The 13,230-nt window shown below is 43.1% G+C and overlaps 1 protein-coding gene and 1 pseudogene across 1 annotated transcript; both read left to right on the plus strand.

The window, feature by feature from the left end:
• The window catches only part of LOC102481675 (calbindin-like), a 13,045-nt pseudogene extending 11,821 nt beyond the window's left edge, over positions 1 to 1,224 (plus strand).
• A 167-nt stretch (positions 1,225 to 1,391) lies between these two features.
• Positions 1,392 to 13,224, plus strand: LOC114005770 (HLA class I histocompatibility antigen, alpha chain G-like). The gene is made up of 4 exons (XM_027767681.1): positions 1,392 to 1,423; positions 4,121 to 4,172; positions 12,376 to 12,529; positions 12,754 to 13,224. The coding sequence occupies exons 1-4, from the start codon at positions 1,392 to 1,394 to the stop codon at positions 13,026 to 13,028; spliced, it is 513 nt and encodes a 170-aa protein (XP_027623482.1). The 3' UTR covers positions 13,029 to 13,224.
• The last annotated feature ends 6 nt before the right edge of the window (positions 13,225 to 13,230 follow it).

Below are 13,230 nucleotides of genomic sequence, written 5' to 3' on the forward strand. Positions count from 1 at the left end.
TCTATCACACTGGACGAGTGTGCGTGCATGCCCAAAATTGCAGGAGGAGAATGGAGGGGAGGGATGGGGCGGGGCCATTCCCCCTGAGGAATGATTTCTCACTTTCCCTCTGTCTTCTTCAGCAAGTTCATGTGCCCAACGATGAAAACCTACATATAAAAAAAGGAAAAAGTAGGTTTAAATTTTATTAATGTAATTATATATAATTAATTAATTTAATAACAAGTAGCTTTGTAAACACTCAGGATTGATTAAATTAAAACTTAAAAGCGGGGAGAACTCGGAGGAACGCCTGAGCTGATCAGCACCGAGGACAGCGCCCGGCAGCGCCTGAGCCCAGGTCACAGTTCAGCCCAGACTAGCACAGAGGAGCGAGCTCATGGGCTCTTGATCGGACACATCCCCACACGCATCCACTCGCAGACACACACCCCGCTGTACAACGGCAGAATCCCACCTACAATCACCCCAGATCACAGCTTCACAGTTTTTCGAGATCTGTCTTCATTTCGACGCTGACAGAGTGGTTACCTAGATGGAAAAAAGCAGCAAAATTCCATCCAGGAACTCCAGCAGACGCCAGAAAAGGCTGGCTTGGAGTTATCGCCTAAAATGAAAACTTCCATGGCTCAGTGTGGGCTAAGAGATGATGGGAAAATAGGAATTGTAGAGTTGGTTCTTGCATTACCCACAGAAGAGAATTTCCTGCTGCTATTCCTATGCCAGTAGCTGAAGCCCTGTGAGGAGTTCATGAAGACATGGAGAAGATATGACACTGATCTCAGTGGCTTCACAGATACTGAGGGACTTAAGAACGTTTTAAAAGACCTGCTAGAAAAGGCAAACAAGACTGTCGTTGACACACAATTAGCGGAGCACACAGACCTAATGCTGAAATTGATTGATTCGAATAATGATGGGAAGCTGGAATGAACTGAGATAGCCAGGTTACTGCCCGTGCAGAATTTTCTTCTTAAACTTCAGGATCAAGATGTGTGGAAAGAGTTCAGTAAGGCGTTTGAGTTATATGATCAGGATGGAAATGGATGCACCCATGAAAATGAATTAGATGATTACTGAAGGAGCTGTGTGAGAAGAATAAACAGGATCTGGATATTAATAATATACCAACATACAAGAAGAGCCTAATGGTTTTGTCCGATGGAGGAAAGCTGAACTGAATGAACAGACATTGCTCTTATTCTCTCTGCTGGGGACAACTAGGATTGGTGGCCACACCCACTTGCTAGTGATGCATTGTATCTACAAAGTAACTGAACACTATAAGGGAGTAGGCTGTATCTTCTTTTATATTTGTACATTTAACTGCATATAGATAACTACCCAGGATGTGTGGCTTGTTCTTTCAGCTTGTTTCTATACTGCGTGTAATGTACAGTTTTTGCAACTCTATGATTGAAGGGTAGGAAGTCTCTGCTTAGTTCCCTCAGTACAACTAATTCTAAAATAATAAAAATAAACATATTCTTGTTTTCATAAATAAACCTGCACAAGAGGGTTTTTTTTAGTTCTACCAGGATTAATCTCTAAAACTCTAGTCTCTGATGTATAAATGCGCATTTGTCATTGAATAAGAGAATTACACATGAAAAAAACAACCATTTTTATTTTAGACAATCACAGGACTGCCCCACAAAGTATTTCTAAGATATACTTGACTATTAGTAAGATGTGCTGTTGCATCTAAAATACTCACCTCAATAGCAAGAAATGGGCAATTGTGTGAAGAAGTTAACAGTCTCACTGAAGAAGATCCAGTTTACTAATCAACAGTGTCTACTGCTCCAGTCTATCCCAAATTACTGGTTCAAGTTTATGGTGCCCAGGGAAGGTAGCACAAGAGGACCAGCACTCCATCTGAGTCTATGCCTGTACCTCCAGCAAGGCTACTGTCAGAGAGTGCGGCCCTCATTTGCAGATTATAATATCCTAGTAACCTGCTGTCTTTGTCATATTCTGTGTAATCTCTGATTGAATTTAATAGTCTGAGTATCCTTATGTCTAGTTTACCCGCTTCCTGGGTTTTCTTTCCATGTAGAACTGTTCATTTCCACCAAGAGTATCTGATGCCACTGAAAACATTTTTTCTAGCTATAACAGCTCTATTTTTTACTACATAACTGGATTTTAATGTAAAGTTTATAGCACCCTGATTATTAAATGTTGAATCATGAATACTTTTGTGTACTCTGTGAATTCTATGTTTCATATTGAGATCAGCATTCAAATAGTCCTATTTCTATCTGTAAATAGTTTGAAGTGAGTTTTAAAGGAGCTGGACTCTCATGTGGCCAACCGTATTTCAAGTCCGAGACCTGGTGGCTTCCTTTCTCAATTTCCCCCTCTCTCTCTCTCTGGTCAAATTGGAAAATATTAATAAATAAAGTTAAAATAAAATAATTCTTTTTAAAAATTTTGATGAGAAATGCTATTATAATCATTTATCTTATACTGCAAGAGAGCTCTAAATCATTCTTTGACCCATATTCAAGTCACAGTTTCACATATTGTAGCTAGAACACCTGTACTGGTTATTGCTGACATGTACTAGTTGGTGACTTGGATTCTTTGATGGTGAAGCAAGGATCCATGAGAGATATGTCCGTGTGAGATTTATAAAGTTACCGCCCAAAGAGTTCATGGTGGTTCTGGGTCAGTTAGACTGTCCCCATTTTGTAAATGCAACATCTATTTTCTCAGTTTATAAAAACAACAAAAAATGTGAATTCTTCCCCTCAAGAATAAACAAAAAAGAGATATACCAAAAATGAGATTCATCAGATGATGTAAATGGGTGGTAGACTGGCTCTGTCTCTAGTTTGTAAATGGAAGCACTGACAGTAGGCTGGATTTAACTCCTAAGAATAAATAAATAATAAAATAACCTTAAAAAAAAAAAAACCTTAAAAGCTGGGACCAGCCAGTGGCATGGTGGTTAAGAAAGACAGAGAGAGAGAGAGAGAACGCATCCCAATGGGGTGTGGTCACATCACAATCTTTTTCCCCTTATTTCTCCATCCTGTCGGCATTTCAAGCACATGTGCACATACACCTGGCATGGTTTTCAAGCTGCCAAGGAATGAATTTGAACCATAGTCAGCCACGTGTGATCTGGCTCCCTGTACACAGCATGTAACAACTGTGCTTTGGAGGGAGCCCAAAGGATAATACACCTCTGATTCCCCTACGTCCCAGCAGTGGCACCACACCTGGCACACAGTACATGTTTCTAGGGCTGAAGTAAACAGAACTCCCTAATGCCCCAACAGAGAAACTTAGTCACTGCTTAGGCTACAGGCCAAGCTCCCTTGTGTTCTGTCATGTCTCTCTCCATGTGGGATGCTGGCCATCTGGGACTGTGCTCTTTCCCCACCTCATCTTCCATGTGCTCCTGCTTTCATGCCAAACACTAAATCTGTAGCTCCCAGAACTCTTAGGATCCTTCCTACCCCGCCCCTCCATCCCAGCATCCTCACTGATGATCCTGCCATGCTTTTCTCTACCGTCTTCCCCTTGTATCTAGTAAAGTGTCTTAACTCCTTCTTCATCTTTCAACTGCAGTGACTTTTCTAGAATGCAGACCTGATTAGGGTCTCCCTGTGAGGGTATGCAGCCTAATAACAGGAGGCAGTTATCAAAATGCCTCACTAATCACTTTATTGTGAACTGGCTGACACATGCCTTGGATGTGAGGGGCTCTGTGAAAACATTTACAGGGACATGGGAAACATCCTGACCCTGGCTATGTTATGTGATGCCCATCTGATGTTTATGGCTTGCCCACAATCTGCTCAGTAGTAAACCAAATGGGCCTTTACTGAAGCCAGCTCACCTGCCAACAAACAAGCTGACTTGACACATGATGCATACCTGGGTCACACATGACGGCAACAAGACCCTGAAAATGTAAACTCTAAAGGTGTTTATCTCTGACTGTGAGACTTTAACTGCATTCCTGGACACTTGCAAAAACCTCACCGTGCTTTTGTAAAATGAACAAATAAAGATGCTCAGCACAACTGAGCAGCACAGCTTGTCTGTGTTCACCTGCATTTCAGCCTCTGTGCCTTTTCTTTTTCCCCAACCTTTTGCTTTGCAGGACCAAGTCCCAGGTGGATGCTGAAATCTCCCTGAATACGCATCGCCATATGGTATACATTGTACTCAGGAAAAAAACAAAGTTCTCTGTGAGCTCACGAGGACTTCGTTATTGAACATGTTCATCCTCCATCTTACATTTTGCCACTGCTCTTTCCCCTCCAGTCTCCATCTAGAACTGCTGGCCATTCCCCCAACTCCTCACGCACCCTGTCTCTTTTTGGAGCCTTTGTTTATGATGCTGATGCCCCAAATAGTTTTGTTTTTCTCATTCACCTGGATCACCTCAACTCCTATGCCAGGTCTCAGTATGGAGGGTACATCCTATCGGCAGGGATCCCAAGCACTGATTTTTTTTAGAATTATTTATTTTATTTATTCATTTATTTGTTTTAATTTGACAATAGAGAGATGAGAGAGAGAAAGTGAGAAAGAAAGTGAGAAAGCAAGCCAGGACTTGAACCAGGGTTGACCATATGGGAATGTCCAGCACCTTAACCACCACAGCATCTGCTGGCTTCACCAAGCACTAATTATAAAAGGTTATATGTCCCTGTTTATTCAGCCACATTGTGATTTCTTTGATTCACTGAGGTCCAGCAAAGAGCCTGGTACATGGTAAGTGCCTAATAAATGTTTGCTAAGTGAATGTGGGTTTTTCTTTTGTAATTCAGAATTTATTTTGACCAATGTACATACAAAACTTAAAAATTTAAAGAATAAGATGCCTAGGATCATCCCCATAGCAAAGCAGTTATGTGCTAGGCTGAGGAAGCTGTGTCCCAAATGGCTGACCCAGTCCTGCGTCCCACATGTTCAAGTCCCAGCTCTGGCAGTAGCACACAGGGTGCACATGTGCCCAGAATCCTGATGGGATGAAGAATTGAACAAAAAAGAATTTTTATGTGATTGGGCCCCTTTGGGGGTGAGTGCTCTCTCTCTCTCTCTCTCTCTCTGTCTTTCTCTCTCATGTTCACTCATGTGCCCTCTAGCATTAAAAAAAAAAAAAGTTTCTAAAGTGACAAAAATATTTCCTCCTCCAACTCATTCACAATTTGAAATTCTTCTAAATTCCTTTCTTAGACACAACCACTGTGACCGTCTGCACAGCCCCACACAGAGGTCTCCCTCTGTTCCTTTATGTAGGTGTTCAGTTGCTGCATGTATTCTAGTGGCACCTTTGCTTTCCGCTAAGGCTATACATCAGATATTTTGATTTTTAAAAATCTATAAAGTCCAATTATTCTTATTTTACACTAACAGAGTTTTATTTGGGCACTCAGCCATCCAGATGAAAACTGCATGCTCTGTTCTCCCTTGAGACTCCCTGTGTCTGAGTGACTAAGTTCTGGCCACAAAGATGAGGCAGATTTCACGTCTGCTCGTAAGTTTTGCTCTTAAAGGAGCAAACTTATCCTCCTTCCCCACTTTCCCATCCCTCATCATGAATCGTGGACACAGTCTTAGGTACCTTAGGTCAGTAATAAGGGCAACCCCGTGGGAACCCAGGGGCTGGACAACCTCCCGGTGCACAGACAGCCTAGGGGCCTGGACTGCCTGTCCACGTCATGGGAGACACGCATAAGCCTTTGTCCTGTTTCACCCTTTTGTTGCATGTCTGTTGCACATAGATTAATATTCTAACATGTGCAGAGAGTGGGAGCTTTCCAGGTGGGGGCTGTGGTCTGCTCTGGAGACAAGTAGAGAGGTACCGACAGCATCCACCACAGCGTGCTCCTGGGGCTTTTGCTAAATTGGAGTAAAGGAGATCTGGGCACAGGGAGATGGGGGACTGTCACTTCTCCCACCTTTGTAATCATGGGGGCTTCCCTGGGGAAGTGTTTGGGCTCCCCAGGTGTCAGATTCAGTTTTGTTTTTTCACTTCCTGCCCTCTCTACAACAAGATCCTTTTTCATCCAAGCCAGGGTCAGACTCTCCTCTCTTCCTCCTCCTCTTTCCCCTCCTACTCTTCCTCTTGTACCCCCAGTTTGATGGCAGAGGCAAAACAGTTCTTTGGGTGCTCTCAGACCTACCAGTTCTCTGTCATTTCTCACTTGTAGTTCTCAGTAATACCTGTAGAAAGTGTTGGAAATGCACATTCCCAAGATAGGGAGGAGCTGCCTATAAGAGCTCCAGGCCAGGGCTGCTCCAGCCTCTCCCCTGTGGGACATGTAAATTGTCTGAGGACGCAACCAGGTTTGCTTCCTATGAATGGAAACTCACTGTGTGTATTTTCCTTGTTCCCTGTGAGCGTGTTCTGTCTCACAGGACTCAGTGGACCTGCAGACCAGGATGCGATAGGTGCAAGTGTTCAGGCTCCTATTCCTGGCTGTTTACAACAGTGAGGCTTTTGCTCTCTTCCAAGAAGTGACAATCCTCTCTGAAGAGTGGCTATTAGTGAACGTGTATCACAGCAGGGACTGTGGAGAGTGAGGTCTAAAGGAGAAATAACTCTGTTGCTCATAAACCACCCGTTTTTAGGCATCTTTGTTACAGCAGCCTGACAGACTAGGAAAACTGTGCTTGATGCTACGTGGGAGTCAAGGGAAGTTCCTCAGATGGGTATTTATTTATTTATTTATTTATTTATTTATTTATTTATTTTTGGAGAGGTTTTTGCTATAGGGATGCGCTCGCCAGACAGACAGAGACGGAGAGACAGAAAGCAGGAAATCACCCCCCAGGGGGGATGACCACGGTGCAATCCCTTCTCCTCCATTCTCCTCTCGGGATCTTGGGCACACACGCACACGCGCCCGGCGTGAGTTTAAGCCACTGGGTCCGGGACTTCAACCGCGGTCGACTATGTGGGAGTCCAGCGACATAGCCATTACACTAACTGCTAGTCCCATCAGATGGGTTTTTAAAGGGATCAAGATTAGTTCTCACACAGATGGTACTAGGTTTCTGTCTGGGAGATGGACACACAGAGCCAAGCTGGCCATGAGAGCAGCTCTCTGGTGCCTCAGGTACAAACTGTTCAGTTTCTAGGGGAAACACATATCCCTCCACTTCTGCTCTCTGACTGAGGACACTCGGCCACCACGTTTCTAGAAGAGCCCAGGCAGAACACTAGCTCGTTTTTGGGAGGCAGGGAGTCCAGCTCAAGGGAGGAATTCTGGGAAATAAAGCAGAGACAAAGAGCCTGGGGCTAGTTTGGAACTCTCAAAGGTTTACTTGGAAAAATAGTTCTCAAGATACAGTCAGTGGAGAAGAAGCCACGGGCCTTCAGAACAAGGTTCCACATGGCTACTGTGAACTAGATTTTTAAGGGAATGAAGATTTTTCTACTAATAATTCAGCCTCCAACAAACGAGCTGGCAACAGATCTAAGAGCACTGTAGCTAAACATTCAAATACTAATAGGGTTGAAATATTCCCCACTATCTACTGAATCTGCTACACCAGCAAGCACAATAGAACAGCAAAGAGATTCTGGATCACCTCTGTCTGCTTGCTCCTGAACATTAAGGCTGAACCTCCAGAATTTGAAAGAAAACACAACATTCATCAGATGACAAGAAATCACCGCCGGATCACGAGAAACATGGGAAAACAAGAAAATACCTCTCCTCCTAGGGAAAAGAGTAACTCTTCATCCACAAGCAGTTCGGTGAAAATCATGGAAATGTCTGATAAGGAATTCAGATCATTCATAATGTCTAAGCTAACAGAGATGGAAGAGAAGAGAGATAATGAACTGCTAAAGAGAAAAGAGAAAGAAATTGACGAGTTCCAAGAGATGAGGAAATTCCTGCAAGATCTAAAAGTGGAATTACACACTTTACAAAAGACTCAAACCGAACTGCTAGAGATGAAGTCTATAATACAAGAAGTAAAAATCTCCCTGGAAAGTATTAAAAGCAGACTAGATCATTCCGAAAATAGAATCTCAAATGTAGAGGAAAAAATGGCCGGCCTAGAAAAATCCACCATGAAGACTGAAAAAATGGCACAAAAATTTGAGAATAATATGCGAGAAGTACTGGATACCATCAAACGTCCAAATATCCGGATAATTGGCATTCCAGAAGGTGAGGAAACCCATAAGGGCATTGATAATCTATTCCATGAAATCCTGCAAGAAAACTTTCCAAACCTAGAGAGGCATTCAAAGATCCAGTCCCAGGAAATACAACGGACCCCAAATAGAATCAACCCTAGAAGATCTTCTCCAAGACACATTATAGCCAGGTTGACCAAAACTGCAGACAAAGACAAGATACTAAGATTAGCAAGAGAAAAACATCAAGTTACCTACAAAGGACATCCCATCAGGCTAACAGCAGATCTCTCATCAGAAACAATAAAAGCGAGGAGAGAATGGGAAAATATATTCCAAGTGTTAAGAGAGAAGCAGTTTCAGCCAAGAATACTGTATCCGGCAAGATTATCTTTCAGGTGGGAAGAAAAGACAAGAACATTCTCAGATAAACAAAACCTGAAAGAATTTACCAGCACCAGACCAGACCTCCAAGAAGTTCTCAAGGATGTGCTGTATCAGGAAAACTAAACGCAGATACATGGAAATAAGAGTCCAAAAACTGAGAAAGTAGCTAACTTAATCATAGGGACAAGTCTGGAGTTGAATACTATATCCCAGAATTTAATCAGGAAAATTGAACCAGAACAGAAGATAAAAGTATATGAGACTGATAGGTTCATGCACCTACCATTTGAACAGAATCCTAACCTGTTTCCGGGCTTTAAGCAAAGTTCCTTGGCGGTTCTTTGATTTAAGTTAAAACTGGTTTTCTTAGTAGTAACGAGGGAACTCACCTTTGAAAGTAGTCAGGTTATGTAGGAAATTGTGTGATCAATGCAATGTGGGTGGGAAGGGAATGGAGGACAATTTTGGACACTAGAGGTGGTGTGAGAGGAGGGTGGGAAGGGACAGAGGGTCAGAAAGAGGGGTGGAATTAATTCTAGCAACTAGAAGTGGAAATTTATATTTTTTGTAATGTGCATGATTGAGTCACTATGCAGTGTGTACTGGATGGGAGATCGCATTTTGTGTGCTGTGATGATGCCTAGAGAAGGAATGTAAATTGAGTTACAAAAAAGAGTTTCAGGAAAACAAAATATATCTATTCAATGACTGCAGTAGGATATGTAGCCCCAGTTAGGTGCTACTTGATAGGATGCGTAAAGTTAGACTTGTGCTCATGGAAATGTGTCACATGTGACTTGTGCTCATGGAAATGTGTGTGTCACATGTGTTTGCTAGGAGGGTATTTGGATTGATGAGGGTCTTTGGTGATTCAATAAAATGTGGGGGGGAAATGGTATAGAAATAGATAACAGAGACAGTGTGGGAGGAGAACAGGAGGTGGCAGAGGGTAAGAGAGGGAACCAAGGATGGGGGAGAAAAAGCAAAACATACAGAAAACAAGAAATGGAAGATCATTGACTAATAATAACATGTTTGTTGATGTGCTTGATTGAGACAATATACAGTGTACTCTGGATGGAAAATCTCATTTTGTATGCTATAATGATGTACAATGAATGAATGCAAATAAATTGGAAAAAAAAAAAGATACAGTCAGTGAAACCCTTGGAGGTGCTGAGACTCGCCTTTCACAGAGTCCACAAGGCCAACACTATTTTTATAATATCAGTAAGATATTATGAGAACTAAAGTAAACCTAGCAAGAATAAAGGCTAGGATATTAAACTGCCATAGTAACCACTATTCTCAACTACTTAACTGAAGAAGGAAAAAAAGAGCCAGTTTCACTTCAGCATTTCCTGGTTAGGGTATTAAAAATAAATAACCTTATTAACTCTTCTTTCTAGTGTCGACACTTTCAAATGTCTTACATGATTAAACGGGAAATATGCATAAAACACTGCTACTATAATCCAGAGTAGGGTATCTGTATCAGGGAAAATTATTTCTTTTGAGCTGGGTTAGCTTCATTTTTATGGAATGGCAATTTTACTTGGAAGAATGAATGACAGAGATAGTATGGTTATTTAGACTTGTTTTTTTGTTTTTATTTTTAGGGGTTTCTTTGCATATGACACACGTGCTCAGCAGAGAGAGACAAAGAGAGAGAAAATGAGCTATCCCCCCACAAGGAGATGGTTACACCCTCTCAAGCTTTGGGACACATAAGCATACATTCCAGACCTGATTTTCAAGCCACAGGTATAGGACTTAAACCATGTTGGGCCATTTGAGAATTCAGCGCCTTCACCACACCACCTACTGGCCCCGGACTTCGGTATTTCACTGACACTTTTGACACCTGAATATTTGCCCGAGCCTGTCTCTTCAAGATAATCCACTGTGTAATTTTGCCAACGATAGGATGTAAGTTTCCAAGAGAAAATTAGAATTATGAGGAGTTTGTACTTACCACCATTACCTTGACATCCTCCTCACACTTTCAACCTTTGTGGTGGAGTGTGAAGTAATAGTAACACATGCCATTTTAAAAATAAGATTTACGAGGACCAGCAGTTAGCGTAATGGCTATGTCACTGGACTCCCACGTAGTCAACTACGGTTCAAGTCCGGACCTGGCAGCTTAAACTCATGCCAGGCATGTGTGCGTGTGTGCCCAAGATCCCGAGAGGAGAATGAAGGAGAAGGGATTGCGGTGTGGCCATCTCCCCAGGGGGGTGATTTCTCGTTTTCTATCTCTCTGTCTCTCTCTGTCTTTCTGGCGAGCACACGCGCCCTATAGCAAAAACCTCTCCCAAAAATAAATAAATAAATAAATAAATAAATAAATAAATATTACTTCAAGGTTCAACACAGGATGAGTAATCTAATTCGGTGAAATAACACATTACTTTAAAAAATTATGCATTGGACCAGCAAATGGCGTAGTAGTTAAGCCACTGGACTCCTACATGGGCAACTATGGTTTGAGTCCTGGACCTAGCAGCTTGAAACACACCACGTGCATGTGCGTGAGTACCCAAAATCCAGAGAGGAGGAGGGAGGAGAAGGAATCGCAGCATGATCGTCCTCCCTATCCTCCCTGGATACAATTTCTCTTTCTCTCTCTCTCCAGCAAGTACATGCAACCTATAACAAACAAACAAAAAAACAGACATATGAATTTCAATGTAACAAAGTATATAATATTCAATGATGCTTTTTCAGTTTCACTTTGCACATTACTTTAAAAAATTATGCATTGGACCAGCAAATGGCGTAGTAGTTAAGCCACTGGACTCCTACATGGGCAACTATGGTTTGAGTCCTGGACCTAGCAGCTTGAAACACACCACGTGCATGTGCATGAGTACCCAAAATCCAGAGAGGAGGAGGGAGGAGAAGGAATCGCAGCATGATCATCCTCCCTGGATATGATTTCTCACTTTCTCTCTCTCTCTCTCCAGCAAGTACATGCAAACTATAACAAAAAACAAAACAAAACAAAACAAAACAGACATATGAGTTTCAATGTAACAAAATATGTAATATTCAATGATATTGTTTCAGGTTACACTTTGCACAAAGCTTAAAAAAAAAGAATTATTCTACTTTATTTATTTTGACTATTTTGTGTAAAGCTGAATTTTTTTCATATACTTTCAACCAAATAATAGATTAAATAAATATGAAAATCCAGTGATCTTCGTTTTCCAGTGATTTTTTTTTTTGACAGGTTTTTGCTAGAGGGCACATGCACTCACCAGACAGACAGAGAGAAAGAAAGCAAGAAATCACCCTGGTCCTTCCAGTGATCTAACTAGACAGACAAGAACTACCAAAAAACGTAAAAAGATCCATTCTTCTAACTATACTACTTTATTTTGGAAAATAATTATGTCTCATAAATACAATTCTGTTAACATACCTAGAGATAGTAAACTCTGAATAAATTAAATATTTTAAAGTGTTTTAGTTACTGATATGCTAAATGATATGCTAAATATTTTAATTACCGATATGCTAAATATGCTAAATATAACCCATATAAACAAAACTAACTTTGGAGACCTCATGAATTCCTAAGAGCACATTAAGACACTGAAACCTAAATGTTTGAGAACCACTGACTTCAGCTTCAGGGAGACGAGGTGACAAAGAGAGATCGGTACAAGACAAAAGGGTCAGGGCAAAGCCTGGGGTCTCAGTCCCGAGGGCAGAGTAAGGAGCAGGGAAGCCCAGCACTGGGGAGTCCCCTTCTCCCCAAGTTTCAGTTCCTCTCCTAACCCGAGTGGAGTCCTTCTGCCCAGACACTCCTGACGCGGCCCCAGCTCTCACTCCCATTGGGCGCTCTGTTTTCACAGGAGCCAATCAGCGCCATCGCGGCTCCCGGTTATAAACTCCCCAGGAACCAGGTAAGGGTCAGATCGCCCCAGACTCTGAGGATGGTGATCTTGGCGCCCCGAACCGTCTTCCTGGTGCTCTTGGGGGCCCTGGCCCTGACCGAGACCTGGGCGGGTGAGTGGGGGTCGGGGTCAGGGGGAACCGGCGTCACGGGAGGAGGAGGGAACCGCCCGGCGAGGACGCGGGGCTCAGCAAGCCCCTACTCCGTGCTGTCATCTGTCCTGACCCCGTGTCCGCTCCGCTCACCTCCGTTGTCTCGTCCTCTCCTGGCCCGTGGACCTCGGACCCGGGGTCCACAGGGAGGAGGGTTGCCGGGTCTCACTGCCTGTTCCCCCCAGGCTCCCACTCCATGAGGTACTTTGAAATCTGCGTGTCCCGGCCGGGAGGAGACCCCCGGTACTTAGAAGTCGGCTACGTGGACGACACGCAGATCGTGCGGTTCGACAGCGACTCCGTGAGTCAGAGGATGGAGCCGCGGGCGCCCTGGATGGACAAGGTGGGGCCGGAGTACTGGGAGGAGGAGACACAGAGAGCCCAGGAGTACGCACAGACTGACCGACGGAACTTCCGGATTCTGCTCGGCTACTACAACCAGAGCGGGGCCGGTGAGTGACCTGGGCAGCGTCACAGGTCAGGACCCCCCTTATATCCCAGGGACTGGCGGCATCGCCCCGATTCCCGGGTCAGAGCTTCACTCGAAATGGCTAAGACCCTGAATCCGGGAGAGCCCACGGGGACCTTTCTGGGATTCACTTTCTTTCTTTTCTTTTTTAAAGAATTACCTATTTTTTTTATTCATTCATCTATTTTAATTT

The sequence above is a fragment of the Tupaia chinensis genome, unplaced genomic scaffold, assembly GCF_000334495.1.
Source record: "Tupaia chinensis unplaced genomic scaffold, TupChi_1.0 Scaffold144407_1, whole genome shotgun sequence".
Lineage (NCBI taxonomy): Eukaryota > Metazoa > Chordata > Mammalia > Scandentia > Tupaiidae > Tupaia > Tupaia belangeri.

What these genes read in the sequence shown, in the direction of transcription:
- LOC114005770 (XM_027767681.1), top strand. Translation starts at nt 1,392, where the DNA reads ATGTACAGTTTTTGCAACTCTATGATTGAAGG. An exon ending in TGAATACGCATCGCCATATG is followed by an intron (nt 4,173 to 12,375) that starts GTATACATTGTA and finishes CTGTTTTCACAG; the next exon opens with GAGCCAATCAGCGCCATCGC. An exon ending in CCTGACCGAGACCTGGGCGG is followed by an intron (nt 12,530 to 12,753) that starts GTGAGTGGGGGT and finishes TGTTCCCCCCAG; the next exon opens with GCTCCCACTCCATGAGGTAC.